Source organism: Mchenga conophoros, linkage group LG7, assembly GCF_057382185.1.
Source record: "Mchenga conophoros isolate Kocher_MC1m ecotype Shallow Benthic linkage group LG7, M_conophoros_male_GT1.1, whole genome shotgun sequence".
NCBI classification, from domain to species: Eukaryota; Metazoa; Chordata; class Actinopteri; order Cichliformes; family Cichlidae; genus Mchenga; species Mchenga conophoros.
This window is the reverse complement of record NC_140532.1, coordinates 63,920,606-63,937,373: the sequence shown is the minus strand read 5'-3', so window position 1 is coordinate 63,937,373 and position 16,768 is coordinate 63,920,606. Positions and strand designations below refer to the sequence as shown.

Genomic DNA, 16,768 nt, shown 5'->3' with positions numbered 1-16,768 from the left:
AGACACCAGCTCTCGAGGCCTGGAGTTCGACACCCCTGACCTAGAGCAACCACCTCATTAGCTAAAAGTAGCTTGGAAATGAAGTCCAGTCCTAATCAGCTCCATACAACAAACATCATATGCACTGACAAATTTCATGAAGCAAAACACTGTCTTAATGGCTCAGTCACACTAGATTAAAAATAGTGCAGAATGTTTTCAGAAGACCAGGAAGCTCTGGATAACCACTTTCGATTGCAGTGCTTGCATGGATTGCCTTGTGGGAGGCAACTTATGCAATCTGTTTATGTAGATGATTCACCATTTTCACCAGTTTGCTGCAGTTTATTATTGATGTTTTATTGCCATCTTGACGTATGAAGTCGCTTTGAAGACGCGGTTGACCGCGAGTGGTTACCATCTTGAAGCAACTTTTGAAATAGTTGCAAGTTCACTGTGTATGGTTGTGCGGTGGTCTCCAGCCCACTGTTTTCCTTGGTGTGACTCAGGGCTGATCAGGTAACTTAGCAGTCCATTTTCTTTTTTTTTACTTCATCAGCCACTATTACCAACCAACCATCACCAGAGTCCTGTATCACAGCTAAATTACAGCTAGCTAGCTAACTATATCTTCCTTGTCAGTATAGTCCAACTATAATTCATATAAGTAGAAAAGCTATTTGACTAGCTTTACAATTTATTCCACAGCTTAAGTGATTGATGTATAATGTAAAATGGCACCAAGTATGTAATAGCACAAAGCAGCCTACATGGGGTAAACTTTGTGCTTATTGCACATACTAAGACAAGCGGTACAGCTGCTACATCATATCACAGTTTTGGCCCTGCTGGCCCGTGCTGCATGCTAACACAGAGCTCCTTAATGTCTACCAAGCAAAATCAAGCATTCAATATTTTACTCAAGGACACTTGGACAGGACACACTGTCTTCCAGCTGTGAGGATCAAACCTGAGATGATCTTTATTGTGCATCAAAGACTTTAAAGGCAGATATTCTTAAATTAATCCTAAATTCATCAACAAGAACAACATGGAGGCTATAAAGCTGTAGACAGCACTCAAGCAAAGACCCCAAAGCTCCTGGTCACAGAGCTGCAGAGATAATTATAACAGCACATCCACAGACTGATGTGTAATGTGTCAGGGTGTACACTATAGCACTACATTCACTGCTGGCAAAAATAGGAAAGCGAGGCCTCATGCTTAATCTCATAATTACAAGAAAAGGTCACCACTATCTGAGAAGACAAAGTGTTACACAGTCACAACATCCAGCTTTTATCTCCTTGGTTTGATAGAGTGAGGGATATTATTGATGTCAGTGAGCAAAAGGACATTATTATAACAAGACAGCTTTTGTCCATCACAGGACCATTGCTGTCTGTGAGCATATATAAAATAGTGGCTAATGCTGTATGGATTATTTTGTCATTTTTAGATAGTGTTCACATATTCATGAGATCAGAATGGATTAAATGGCTATTCTGTCTTATTTTTATATTTTTATACACTGTTCCTGTTCCAGACATTTATTAAACTTTATTAGATTCAAATTAAACATTGTCAAAGTTTTCAATAAGAATATGCCAAAAGCTCAGGCTTCAAGCTGCTCTCAAAAGGGATATTTAAGATGTCAGAGAGGGACTATCCCCTATATGTTAGTCTAAGGCACAGCCAGCTTTTCAGGCCGTCTGTTAATGAAGGAAAGGCCAATCAGAGGACAGCTGCCTTAACTCTTTCTTCCTTGGATGCCTACTATGGGTAAACACTTGTTTTTTCTTTTTTGAACTCAGTGCTTTCTGTCATATTTTAAGGGCTGTGTGTGAATCAGAAGTTAATGAGGTTGATCGCCACCTATATAGCTTACTAAGGCTACTCACACCACATATTATATATATTGAGGTGTCATTAACGGTACAGAGAAGGTTGTCAAATGTTTTTACAGGTGAAAGAGTTAAAAGGCAGAGGAATTAAAACAGCTTGTTTCTGATAGAGGATGAACTGAGAGGATACACAAGGATGATTTTGAACTGTGAACCATGCAAAGCTACTCTAGAATTTGCGATTATGAAGTTTCTTCTCGTAACTGTAGCATCTTACTTGCCGTTGGAAATGATAACTCAGACACAAAATCTAAAATGGGGCCGTTTCTCTTTCTTTGATGAATGTGCTGTGCTCTCAGACCACACCGTTGGATCCACAGAGCAGGTTGTACTTCCAGCCTTTTCTTGACTGCTTGCTGTAGACTCTGTGTTCCTGTTTTTAACAGTCCAGCAATAAGTTTGTCTGACTTTGTTTCACTACAGCTGTGCTGAAGCTGATTCTGGTTTGGACTAGCTCAAAGCTCCACAGTAAAAGCTCTTCATGACTGTGGCCATTTTCCCACCAGAGATGTGCCTGTAAGTTCAGTGTTTCTTCACACTTTGCTCCTCTTCGAGTGGCTCTCTGCTGGAGGAGCCGCTCGCTTGTTGCGATGGTGAGGGAATGTTGGCATCAGCTCTGGTTCGCAGGCTGGAAAGAGAAGCACAGAGGCACACAGAATGACTCACGGCAGGTCGGAGGACAGACAGACGTCAGCTTGTGCATATCCGCAATCTTTATACTCACGTAGAGGTTTCTCTTTGAAGTACGAACTCTCCAAGCAATCTTTAGCAGTAGCTCTGAGAATCAGGAAAAATACAAGAAGTTAGTGATGCCTCGTATGCAAATTCATGAGACTCCTTCATTTTTCCCACCAAAAAAGCTTAGCTTTATCAGAGCTGTAGTCTAGATTCCAGCCAGAAACCAGTAGAGCTAAATGTACCTGCGCTGGGGGTTGTACATGAAGAGCAGGTTAAGCAGTCTGTGTCCAGCATCAGACAGCCAGGTGAATTTGTTCTTCAGGTTGTTGTATGGCTGCTTCCTCAGGCTGTACTGACCGATGAGGGGAAGCTGAGAGAAACCCTGTAACACACACAACAGATCTCATTTCTCAGCTTTGTGCAGACTGCAACCTATTTTAGACTAAACGAATAACTGAGGATTTGTATCAATGTCACATGTCTAGATATTAGAGTATTAGATGGAAAGTCGGTTCTTGTAGTTGGAGGCAGAAGAAGGAAAGACCTGAGTGATTTTACCAAGAACCAGACACTGAGACAGTAAGGCTTTTGAGTTGTGCCAATCATCGGCTGCTTTTACCTTGTTTTCCCTTAATGGGTTTAATGTTGCTGAACTTGTTGATGGCATACAAAAAAGTAGAAATATATCAGTTTAAGACTGCTTTAGCAATAAAAGCTAAATGCATCCAATTCAATAGTTTAACATCAGACAGTGTGAAAGCTGAGTCTTACCGGCCAGATGTTTTCATTGGGTGTTCCCAGCAGCTGAACGATCAGGTCGACCTGCTGGATCTCAGAGGTTCCAGGCAGCAGAGGTTTGTGGGCAAGCAGCTCAGCCAGGATACAGCCCACTGCCCTGTAAAGGAAACACCACGTCTGGATTTAATTTCCTGACGGATCCTCAAGGGATATGAGGCCTTTTCCCTTTGGCGCAGAATTTATTAACTTAGGACAATTATACATATCATATTCTGTTTAATTTTGTTTCTTCTACTGGCAGACCACGTTTTTTAGTATGAGGGTAAACAAAGCTTCAACAAAAATAAGCACAGCCTCCATAAAGAGAGTGCTTTGATAGTACAGCTGTAATTACTATCCTATAATTAAAGTTTCCTAAAGAGATTATGATAAGAACGCAGTGTAGGTAGAGTGGTTAAAAGCTGGTTATTAGATGCTTCCTTGTGCAGTATACTGATCCTAAGCGTATAGATTTCACATGTATTTCCTCACCACATGTCCAGAGCCGTAGTCTGAGTCTTCGTCCCTAGGAGGAGCTCTGGTGCTCTATACCTGCACGAAGGAGAGCATATTAGGATAGCGGCCTGAGGTAATGGAGCTAATAAGGGAGGATTATTTTGAGGGGATTACAAGGGAGTTTCCACTGAGGCTGCACCAGCACAGCAACACAAGGGTTATATGCAGGGCACAACACCCACACAGAATACCTCAAATGAGTTAGACTAACTGGGTAAACACTCACCACAGCGTAACTACTCGTGGTGTCATGGGTTGCTGAGGAATGCCGTACATCCGGGCCAGACCAAAATCAGCTGTGTGCAGAAAATAACGAGTACTGATCAGTTCAACATCAAGTAATCTGATTTTATCTGATTTCAATTTATTTTTTATGGGTAATCAAAGGTAGAATGTCTAAATATCACTTCTCCTGATTACAGTGGGATTAAACAGCAGAAAAGTGCACAATGTTAGGGAGGCAGTTTTAATGTTGTGTCTGAGAGTCCAACACCATTCGGGAACAAGTCTGGCTTATGCTAGGCTATGCGAGCCAAGCTATGGCAACGGTTGTATAAGGATCGAATGTGTCGTAGCAATGGGCCAGACACCCCATACTTCTGAAGCACCTCCCACAGGACACTCCGAGGGACACAGTCGAATGCCTTCTCCAAGTCCATAAAACAGATGTAGGCTGGCTGGGCAAACTCCCATGACCCATCAAGTATCCTTGAGAGGATAAAGAGCTGGTCCAGTGTTCAACAACTGGGACGGAAACCTCATTGTTCCTGTATCCGAGGCTCGACTAACGGATGGACTCTCCATCCCAGCACCCTGGTATAGACTTTCCTGGGGATGCTGAGGAACTATAGGGGGATGAAGACCCCCCTATAGTTGGAGCACACACTCCGTTCTCTCTTCTTGAAGATGGGAACCACCACCCCGATTTGCTAATCTAGAGGTAATGCCCCTGATCTCCACACAACATTATAGAGGCGTGTCAACCAAGACCGCCGTACAACATCCAGAGTCGCTGACGTTTTGCTAGAATCTCTTTTTGGAGTCCGTAAGCCATTTCAGGTTTGTTTATTTATTTAGTATGTATTTAGAGTACCAAATCACATCAGAAGTTCCCTCAAGGGACCTATTATTATATGGTAAAGAAACCTGCAATAATAATATATTTAGATAATGTCTATATTAGAAAAATGTTTTCTACCATCAGTTCATTAATCAACAGTTAAAACTTTGTTGTCTAGTAAAATTTAGATAAATAAAATAATCTGACATTTGAGTCGGCAAATACACTTAGAGGCCACTTTTTTAAGAACACCTTGTTATTACTGGGTTGGACCCCTATTTCCCTTCAGAGCTGACATAAATCTAGCTGTGTGATGGAACTAGAATTAATTCCTTAATTCTAGTTCTCTTCTTCATTCTCTGTAAACTCCACAGATGGTTGTGTGGGAAATTCCCAGTAGATCACCAGTTTCTGAAAAATACCCAGACCAGCATGGCACCAACAACAATACATCATTAAAATTGTCTTTCTTCCCCATTATGGTGCCTGATTTTAACCCAGCAGGCCATCTTAAACTTGTCTACACGATTTTAAAAAAAGACCTGTTATTACAGTTTTCCTTAAAACTGACAATGAAAAAAGTGTGTGTGTGTTTCTTTTTTAAATCATGGTGGCAACAACACTGATAGATAAAAAAAAACACTTCAGCCATCACTGTCAATGTGTGACAGGTCAAAGTTCAGCAGTGGCAGGGTTTGGGAGGCATGTCAGTAGGAGTATAAGGTGATTACAGTAAAAGCTGCAGAAGAGATATGATAACAGAGGTGACTCACCAATCTTTACGCAGCCTTTGTCTGTCATCAGCAGATTAGACACCTTCAGGTCTCTAATAACAAGATTAGAGGAAGATCATTATGCAGCACAGCTCTGCTCTAACTCAGACACCTCAGACTATGATCCCAACACTCTAACTCTGGTAAAGGAAGGCTCAACAACAAGGTACAACAAAAATGTTAAATTCTCTGATTTCATTTACAAAACCCAAAAACTTGTTGGATGATCTGAACCTCGTAGCAAACCAGATTATTTGTCAGATAATTGTGTTAAAATACTCTAAAAGGCACCAACAGCACAAACACAGCCCAGTGGACAGAAGGGGAACTGCAGTCACTGGCAGTTCTGCATTAGAGTAATCTTACGTGTAAGGTCCACTACTTTACACTTAAGATTATTTAATTAAAATGTCAAATTTTAAACAATTATGATAATAACAAATTAAAACTTCAGCTGGTCCTCGTAATGGTGTGAGACCAACCTGTGAATAATGAAGTTGTGGTGGAGATACTCCAAACCTCTAAGCAACTGGAGAACGATGCACTTAACCTGGAACACAACAAAACAGAAAAAAAAATAATGGAATAACTGGTTGCATCAACTTCTACTGTACATGAATATGGAGGCCATGTAAAAAGCAAAACATCCATTTTTACACTCACATGTAGACACAAGAAAATAATAGCAATCACTTTAGGTAGAAATGAACTTGCAGGAATGTATGAGTTTGATTTACCTGCGCCTCTGAGAATGGCGTCTGCATGTTTTCCAGCAGACTGGCCAGATCTTGTTCACAGTAACTCATCACCAGAAATAGGCTGAAAAGATCCAAAAAGATTAAGAAAGTTTATGTTAGACAGTAAAACAATTAAATTAAATCCAATTTTATGTATACAGCGCCAAATCACAACCACAGTCGATTCAGGCGACTAAGGTCACAAAAACTGGGGAAACAAACAATGAGGATAATTCCTTATCTATATTATACCGGCTACACACCAGTTTAACCACCTGAGCTTAAGTCGAAGTTTTAGTTAAATCAGTGGCATCTTTCAGACATGAGTCTTCTTTTTTCAGGGACCTGATACAAAGTGAACATAAACTCAAACTGTACCAATGTCGTAGACCCTTCAAAAACAAGCAGACTTTTAGGATGAAATGTGCTGGACGCACAACGTGACTTTCTTTGGACTGCTGGTTTGTGTGTGTGACCACAGTCCAGCAGATTTCTATACCACCGCTCTGAAGTACGAAGCAGGATTTGGTAATCAGCAAGTTAACATCAGATTTAACCCTGGGTGTTCATTTATACTAAGGTGGTTTCCTTCTTACCTGGTTACATTGCCATGATAACTTATTCTGCAAGATCTTCATATACAAAACCAGAGCCTACCGACCAATCTCTTTTCGTCACCATCTTAGAGAGCTAGACTTTTTTGCACAAATAATAAAGGTGTCCAAAGTGTTTAGAGCAGGGGTGCCCAATCCCGGTCCTCGAGAGCTACCGTCCTGCAGCTTTTAGATGCATCCTTGTTCCCACACACCCAAATCAAATGAATGGCTTGTTATCAGGCCTTTGCCAAACACGATGGCATGCTGAAGAGGTAATCAAACCATTTGATTCAGCTGTGTTGGAGTTGGGATGCATCTAAAAGCTGCAGGATAGTAGCTCTCGAGGACTGGGATTGGGCAGCCCTGGTTTAGAGACTGTCTAATGTTTTTGTCTTTCCTTGAAGAGCAACAATAAGAAAAACAGACCGTTCACAAGAAAACGTATTACTCATTTTTATTCTTTTAGACTTTTTTAAAGCTATTTTGTTATTCTGTGTAAGCCTTAACACAGAAAGAAAATCCCAAAACAGGCAACTAAGTCTTGTGCTTGATAAAATTATATTAAATTTGTAAGTAAAGCTTCTTACTGGTTTTAACTCATTGACACAGAATCTATAAAGTGACACAGTTAATGAATCCTGCGTAACTAAGTCCTAATGGTCACTCAAAGCAATTTCCCCTGGAAGCCAGATTCACACATTAATATAATGATTTTTCTGTCATACCCACTCACAGCCCTTCCTGAGTGGGTCCTGGGTATTTCCATCTCTTTCTGGTGTTATAGTTTCTCTTTGTTTGTAAGATAGTTCATTCTGCTGCCAGCAGTCATGTCCATGTTTGTTATTTGTTACATGCCACGACACTACTCCCTTTCATGTGACTGTGAAAATGAGAAACATTGAATTCATCAGCTTAGCCTCATTAAAAAAGTCAAAGTAAGTGAAACATGATTTTTTTTTTTTTTTAAATTGCTGGCTATGCTGAACTGGTTTGGCACCACAGGGCCCAGGCATAGTTAAAAATATGAGTAAAGAGCAGCTGATGCAACTGGCCCCAAAGGCCACACATTGCAAGATCAACAGAAGCAACAATAAGACTAGTATCAGATCAATCTATATACTAAAGCATTTATTGTGGGTGTGTCCGTGCAGTACCTTTCTAGCTGAGTGCCGACAACCACCTCTTTCAGCTCCACTATGTTGGGATGTCTCAGCCTCAGCAGCAGTGTGATCTCTCTGAGGCTGCTGATGGGGACCCCTGACAGATGAGGAACAGATGTCACCGATCTTTTCAGTTGATGGTGGTGCAAAAATGTGACTTTTTAAAATTACATCTAGTTGTATGAATAAAGCTCTCGATCAGAGATACCCATTAAAAAAAAATAAAGCATGCGATGGTCTCACCATCTTTCTCTGCGTCCATTCGCACCTTTTTCAGGGCAACAATCTCATCTGACTTGGTGTCGCGGGCACGATCTGCATTGAGAAAAGGGAATTGATTATTTACAGAGCATGTCACGTGGACAAACTGAAGTGTTAGTCCTCAGTATTTCCTCTGCTGTCTAACTTACACACAATGCCATATGTTCCTTCTCCTATTCGGTTGAGTTTCTCAAACTCTCTGACACTTCTGCAGCTCCCAAACTGAAGAGAGAAAAACAAGATAAAGAAACTGGGACTCAGTGAACACGTCACAGCCTTCAGTCCTGTCAAAAGAAGCAGTTTTTACGGTTTTTAACGGATAAATGGATTGGTACTTCTCTACTCTGTCTTTGTGCTTTCTTGCTACAAGCCTCATTCAACCATTCACCTAACCATTCACTCACACATTCACACTCTGATGAATGCATCAGGAGCAATTGAGGTTCAGTATTTTGCCCAAGGATATTTCTACAACCATTCATGAAGTGTGAAAATCCTTTAGATTTAATGATGCTCAACTAAAATAATTAACAAGAGACAAGTCAAGGGAGCTCCCACTGACTATCAAACCACACTGAGTCAACAAGAAGAATTGACTTTCAGGGCACTTTACCATTATCTATATGGGACAGGACGTTAAACAAAACAAAACCCCCACAAATTAACTAAAAGCCAACAGGCATTAGACGGCCATTCTTGGATGTCTTGTGATCACTTTTTCAACCAGACTCGAGCTCCTAAAAGGCATCCTGGATGCCGGGGGAATCACTGGAGGAGGTGGATTTGGGTGCTTGAACTTGGAGGCTTATGTGCCATTTGAACTAAGTAATGAGATTGGCTGCTGCTGGAGACAAACAAGGCAACAATGTGCGCAGACTTCACCTTTAAAGGCGCCTCGCTAATTAATCAATTACGTCTATGCACACATAAGCGGTTTATTTACCGATAAAGTCTAGATGGGGAGCATGCTGCAGGCAGCTAGCGTTTAGTTAGCATTATTCAGTTTCAGGGCTAAAGTATCGTAAATACTGACTGAAAGAAAGTTCTACAGTGAACTTTATTATTTTAAATGTATGCCGGTTTTTTTAACAGAAGAGTTAGACTTGTAAAGTTGTGTCAGTTGGTATTCTGTATGTAAAATATCGTGGCTGATGGCAGAGTATAATTAAACAACCACGGTCATGAACGGACCCACACGGAAGGAGCTCGTTCTCTTACCCTGTAATTTTGAGGCACTGTGAAAGTTTTATTGTCCTTAAGAGACTTCAGCTTTATGGGGTCCGGTTCGTCCTCTCCAGCCGCGTCCATTGTTTTATTTAAATGCAGTTTTTGGACTAAAATAAGTCCCGAAGAGAGCACATCTACAAACAGCAGCACCTCATTCAGCCGCCATTGAGGTTTGTTTTGGTAAGGGGAGGACAACCAACAGCTTTCCCGGAGTTTGTGAACGGCTTCTGCGTCCCATACCTGGACCGATACCTGTCAATTCCGGAAAAAAATCATTTTTGGAAAACTGTAAAACAAGGGGAAAAATGATATAATTGACATTTAAAGAAAAACAGGCCACATACAGCCATCAAGAAACGTACAAAATATTAGTGAATTAAATATGCTATTTATCACATTTCTATTACTGTAAACTCAACATTTTTGCTAAATGTTACTTTGATAAAGCGGCAATACTATCTGATGATTGCCCTTTTATTATAATATATAGTTTTAAAACTATATTTTATATTAAAAAAAATATCTACATTGAAATATATTTATATAGAAAAACTGACTGAATGCTGTATTTCAGGACAGTGAACAATGCCGAAAATAGGCCTTTGGAGGTAGACTACACTTTATGACTGGACAACATACAGAGGTCTTTTAAAAACTATATTATTTTTTGTGGTGGATGCCCAGAAATGTTTTATACACTGAACAAAAATATAAACGCAACACCTTTGTTACTGCTCCCATTCCCCATGGGATGGACGTAGAGACCTAAAATTCATTCCAGATACACAATATAACCATCCCTCCCAAACAGTGGTCACAAATCAGTCCAAATGTGTGGTAGTGGGCACATCTGCTATATTGAGATAATCCATCCCACCTCACAGGTGTGCCACATCAGGATGCTGATCTGACATCATGAGTAGTGCACAGGTGTACCTCAGACTGCCCACAACAAAAGGCCACCCTGGAATGTGCAGTTTTTTGCGCTATTGGGGGTCTGGGGACCCAGAACCGGTCAGTATCTGGTGTGACCACCATTTGCCTCATGCAGTGCAACACATCGTCGCATGGAGTCTATCAGATTGTCAATTGTGGCGTGTGGAATGTTGGTCCACTCCACTTCAATGGCTGTGCGAGGTTGTTGGATATTCGTGGGAACTGGTACACGCTGTCGTATACGCCGGTCAAGCACATCCCGAACATGCTCAATGGGTGACATGTCCGGTGAGTATGCTGGCCATGCAAGAACTGGGACATTCTCAGCTGCCATCTGCCCTGAACAATGTGAACCATGATTCATCCGTGAAGCGCACACCTCTCCAACGTGCCAGACGCCATCGAATGTGAGCATTTGCCCACACAAGTCTGTTACGGCGACGAGCTGGAGTCAGGTCAAGACCCCGATGACGACGACGGGCATGCAGTTGAGCATCCCTGAGACGGTTTCTGACAGTTTGTGCAGAAATTGTTTGGTTGTGCAAACCAATTGTTCCAGCAGCTGTCTGGGTGGCTGGTCTCAGACGATCTTGGAGGTGAACCTGCTGGATGTGGAGGTCCTGGGCTGGTGTGGTTACACGAGGTCTGCGGTTGTGAGGCCGGTTGGATGTGCTGCTATATTCTCTGAAACGCCTGTGGAGACGGCTTATGGTTGAGAAATGAACATTCAATGCATGGGCGACAGATCTGGTTGACATTCCTGCTGTCAGCATGCCAGTTGCACGCTCCCTCATTGCTTGTGGCATCTGTGGCATTTTGCTGTGAGACAAAACTGCACATTCCAGGGTGGCCTTTTGTTGTGGGCAGTCTGAGGTACACCTGTGCACTACTCATGATGTCAGATCAGCATCCTGATGTGGCACACCTGTGAGGTGGGATGGATTATCTCAATATGGCAGATGTGCCCACTACCACACATTTGGACTGATTTGTGACCACTGTTTGGGAGTGATGGTTATATTGTGTATCTGGAATGAATTTTAGGTCTCTACGTCCATCCCATGGGGAATGGGAGCAGTAACAAAGGTGTTGCGTTTATATTTTTGTTGAGTGTACATACAGGGAAAAACAATTGATTAATAAATATTTTGGGATGTGAATGAATGAATTATAAATTATTACAGAATAAACAGATTAACTCTCCTTCACAACAACAGTGTCACAAGATGAGGATGGGGGACCCATGGATACACAATCTAATATCATCATGTTGGTATTGTTCCTGGATCAATAAAACTAATGTTGGCCCATGTTCAATACTGCAGGTGGCCAATCATATTGTAATGATATCATATTTTTTACGTTGTGGAAACACAATCACACCACACACCAATCCGTAACTCTAACCCTATCAGATAGACCAAGCCCAGACACCCTGCAGAGGAAGATAATTTCCTCCACAGGTTAAAAATAAGCCTATTATATCCAGTAAACTTTGAACTGTTGGGAGTTTCCAGTCCCTGGCCAGTTGCGTGTGTTGGTAGTAATCCAATCTTCTCAAGCTTGGCATGAGTAGCAGATTCCAAGATATCCTGGCCTTTAGTCCTTTGTCTAGGTCAAGACTTTTTCCACTTTCAATTAACAAACCAATTGTGTCTTTTTCCATTACACACTGTATTGTAAATACCCATATCTCTACTTCTACAACAAGATAACCCAGAAGTGCATCAGCAATAAGGAGCTCATAAGATCAGTTCCCTTTTGAGTCCAGTCTGTTGTAGATTGATAATAATAATAGTAATAGAACACTGTAAAACTCGCACAAAGGACAGTGGACTAAAGTCACCCTCTTTTGTCATTAACCTAATTACTGGATATGTTCACCTGACTGAATGTGACCACTACAATCAACCAGAGAATAAGCTGCAAACACACAAAATGCCCATAAAATCAGAGTGCAACAAAGGAGCTGCAAAGAGTCTCAAAACGACTGTGAAGCATCAAAAATAACCAAAGACCTACAAAATTGCTGCAATGGGAGGATAAAAATGACTTCAAAGAGAACAAATTTGTACAAAAAGATACAAAATGGCTCAACATAGGTCAAACATGCACTAAACCATCTCTTGCCCTCACAATTCTTCAAATAAGCACATCATTTAAGAAGTAAAAGTAAGTTGGGCTAGTGTAAAAGATTTGCAGGTAAAAATGATAAGCTCAATACTGTTCAGCACTTCATAGCTGCTCTCACACGCACACCAGTGTCATGATTCAGTTTCGGGGTGATTCTTCATCACGCTCAGCAAATAATCAGTCATCTCTCCTTCCAGTTTACCTCTTGTGATAGACATTTGGAGTTACTGTCTGGTTGGTAGTTTCTTCCCCACTACGAAGGGTGCAGACCCAGGCCGCTGCTCTTTTATGGCATCGGCTATCGTGATTTTGGATGGCGTGGCGTAGATGTCGTCCCGTGATGGAGCTGTGATGAGTATGATGGGCGTTCGCTGTGAGGAGTCAGGCGATTCTGTCTCAGTGTTTGGTTTTAAACTGGGGGGGCTCTCTGAAACTGGTAGGTAGAAAACCATTAACTTAGCCTCCTACCCTCATAAATGCTCAAGTGAAGTGAGAGAATATTACTATAAAGCCTGGTAAACAGTCACTAACAGTTTACATTTAAGTTATGCAATGTCTCCAAAGAGGCCCATTTAAGTCATATTTTCAGTCCTTGTCTTTGGATTTAAAGATGTCCAGATATTTCCAGGAGCTTCAGGAGTAGCTGATTTAGGTCTGTTTTCTTTGAAATGACAATTGCAGTAATTACACTTTGGTTATACAGTTGAGTTTTGTTTTTATTGGACATCCAAGTGAAACCTTTAAAGATAAAACATCATTATTGGCTGTCATTGGCCTACTACCAGTCAGACCTGGTAATGACCTGTTCAGGTGACGTATGCCCGCTGCCTAGAAGATATCCAGTGCGTTTGTTTGTATATATATGTCACACAGTGGAAATTTGTATTTGTCTTGTATATTGTTTTTATTCTGATTTTTAGTGTTTATTTATGAGTGTCGTTTTATTTGCATGGTTTTATTCTGTTTCTATTGCATGGTTTTTATCCACTGTGGACTGGCTGCACATGGGACAAATTAGCTGATAGGGACCACCTGCTGAGGCAGGGTGTGTCCAGAGGTGGCCTATCAGCTGTGTAAAGACCTTTTAAAAGCAGGCTAGCTGAGCACTGAAGGAGAGAGGCCCCAGACTGGAAGGTTAATGCTAGATGGCCAGCGTGACACGGCGACCCAGTCCTGACCTCATGGAACGGCAACAGTAGGAGACAACGCGTGTGATTGGCAGCAGGGCAGAGGTTTAAGCTGGGCTGGGATGTGATGGGCCAGTGGAAGGACAAGAAGATGGGAGGCTCTTCCTTGGCTGCCGAAGACGAGGCTGGCCTGGACTCTGCTCTAAAGAAGGAATTCCTGGCCCGCTGATGGACCCATAATGAACATGTGGCATAATTATAGCAGGGGGGGGGGGGGGGGGGTTAGTGAATGTAGAAAATGGTAGTTTTACGGGTTTTAGAATTGTTTTATTTAGTTTTAGTGGATTGACAAACATTTTATTACATACATTTTAAGGGTGTTTTTATTTGTGCTCCCTGGCCTAGTAATAAACTGTTTCTGATCAGACCTGCTTCCTCTCTGTGCCTGTGGTATCTGACTCGCTTGCTCCCCCTTGTATTTTAAAGAGTCTTTCTTTTTAGCATGACATTCTGGCGCGACTGCTTTAATGTTGTCAGTTTGTTACATTATATAAACTTACGCTAATAGCACCTTTTAAATTGGATTGTAAATATGGTACTTAGAGTTGGGTCTATGCCAGAAATTCAATTCAGTTGTATTAATATCGCTCCAAATCAAAACAATAGTCACCTCAAGGTGCTAAAGATCATACAAATATAACACACAAGAACCACAATTAAAGCTACTGATGATCATCAACAAATATGTGGTACAAAACACCTTTGTCTCAACTCTTCTTTAACAATCTGTACATACACAGTCTTGTTAGATTAATCTAAGTACAAATACTTGAGCCACCTGCCGCTGTTTGTGTTTATTTGAAGAGTTTTTTGAACTGGATGTTTTTTAACACCACAGATTAGATCAAAGCGGAAGTATTATAACTGTTTCTTTCAGTCAACCTGTCATAACTAAACTGTTATCACAGCTATCATAGACTTCTGACCACTGCACACAAAGACAGGTGATTTCACATTAAATACTACTGTCTACACATTCATCATACATTTGGAGAACATGGCTCCATAAATTTATCAGTCCTAACGCTGATGAGATGATCATGTCCCTTACCTGAATCTTGCCTCTGGCTTGCTCCAGACCCCATCAGTCTTCAGTCAGCTGAGGCACTGTTCGTCTACATCCACCGACATGACGCTTACAATTTAGTGAGTCCACACAAAAGCACATAAAGCACCAAAGCGCATTTACGTAGAGTCTACACCCGCGTGGCTTGGCTAATCAGCTTCTTTTCTTCTCCGTCATTCCCTCTGTCTGGTTGAGTGACACTAATCCTGTGCACCAGCTCAGAGCAGCAGTAAGGAGGGCTGGATTTAAAGGGAGCACAGGATTAAGGCTTTATAAACTCTTATTTAATTATAATAAACAATGACAAAATTGTGCATTTAATTTAGGCTGTTATGAACAAGCCAGTACTAGCACTTTGATAAAAAAAATACTCAACAAGAAAATGGAAGAAGCCGCTTTGATCCATTTTTTTCCAGCTTTGCATGACCTTTTATCTTGAAATTCTTTATTTTATTTTATTTTTTTATATATGTTTAACTATAGTGCTGCTATACTACTTTTGATCAAGGTCTATTGTGCACTATCATGGCTCTATTATCTTTATTTATTTATAGTATACAGTAGAGTACACAAGAAGGAGAGCAGGTGGGAAATGGGCTCTTCCAAGGACAGACTCAAACCCAGACCTTTGCTGTGGCCTTTGGATAAATGGGTCGCCTTCTTTTTTTTTTTTTTGTGTGTGTAGTTTCTTGCACACCTTTTCTGTTATGTATCTTTTTTTTTTTTAATGGGTTGCCTTCTTAACCCAGCACCCCACTTTCCCTTTCTGAACCAAACAGGAAAATAATGTGGACATCGACATTGGTTGTGTTGTGCTAGAATCTACTGTATTAAATATTACTGTGAAGCCGCTAATGGACCAGGAGAAGACAGCCCAATTATGCTATTAGCGTAGACCGTATGATAGATGGACATGATTGGTTTGTAAAGCCCTTTTTTTAAAGCCTCAAGTTGGGCATTTCTGCTGTTGCCATGTTTGTTACAAAAAACCCACATGAAACGAAGAAGGGTGAGTCTGACAGGCAACTTATTAACCAATCACTGTGTGTTTTCAAACCACAGATAAGCCTATATTTGGAAACATGGTAAGACCAAGACTAACAAAGCGGTCGTAAGTTTTTATCCACAACAGCCAAAATGACTTTATGACATCATAAATTCAGCAGAGGTCAAGACTGAAACCTGTTTTTTCGTAGATTTCTATATACTGGGAAGACTTTTTGCAGACTGCAACTATCGCCATCTGGTGGCCTGCAGATAGAGGTTTTTAGGCATTTCTGTATTGGCTTAATTTTGTCTTGGAGGCTACCTCCATGTTTTGAGTGAATCTTCCGATCAATACTTTGATGCGATAAAAGGATATAAACAAATCAAGGCAGTAAGATTTTGAAAATACTGGCAGCCATCCTCGTAGATACACCAATGGTATCGATTCCAAAATCCAACTTTGCCTTGTTCTCGATTTATCGCATTCAGAAAGCTTGACCTCTGACCTTGAGGTCAAGGTCGCCGGGATTCGACCTCGTCCAAGGTTTTAAGTAGATGACTTTGAAACTCCTACATCGTTTTGTTCTTGAGTTATTGCATTCGCAAACTTGGGTGATGACAATACACCATCAGCCTATTATGCCTGAGGGGTAAAAATTAATGCTATTGGCTATAATGTTTTTAAGTCTTAAACCATAGGCAAATTTAATTTGGACTGTTAGCCTCCTTGAGCTTAATTTTCCATTGTCTTAAGATCTTTTTAAGGGCCTGTGGAAAAAAAGCCCCTCCCC

At 41.0% G+C, this 16,768-nt stretch overlaps 1 protein-coding gene across 4 annotated transcripts; it reads right to left on the bottom strand.

The window, feature by feature from the left end:
* Positions 1-937: 937 nt before the first annotated feature.
* cdk10 (cyclin dependent kinase 10) lies at positions 938-15,170 on the bottom strand. 4 transcript variants are annotated; one of them, XM_085280745.1, is made up of 15 exons: positions 14,976-15,170; positions 12,940-13,170; positions 9,660-9,920; positions 8,591-8,663; positions 8,424-8,495; positions 8,175-8,277; positions 6,425-6,506; positions 6,170-6,237; positions 5,688-5,740; positions 4,081-4,150; positions 3,831-3,890; positions 3,333-3,456; positions 2,804-2,943; positions 2,608-2,660; positions 938-2,511 (listed from the first exon to the last, which is right to left on the bottom strand). In XM_085280745.1, the coding sequence occupies exons 3-15, from the start codon at positions 9,747-9,749 to the stop codon at positions 2,417-2,419; spliced, it is 1,083 nt and encodes a 360-aa protein (XP_085136871.1). In that variant the 5' UTR covers positions 9,750-9,920; positions 12,940-13,170; positions 14,976-15,170; the 3' UTR covers positions 938-2,416. The 4 variants fall into 4 exon arrangements, with proteins under 4 accessions (XP_085136871.1, XP_085136872.1, XP_085136873.1 ...); XM_085280746.1 differs by having other exon boundaries at positions 12,940-13,108; XM_085280747.1 differs by lacking the exon at positions 9,660-9,920.
* Positions 15,171-16,768: the final 1,598 nt, after the last annotated feature.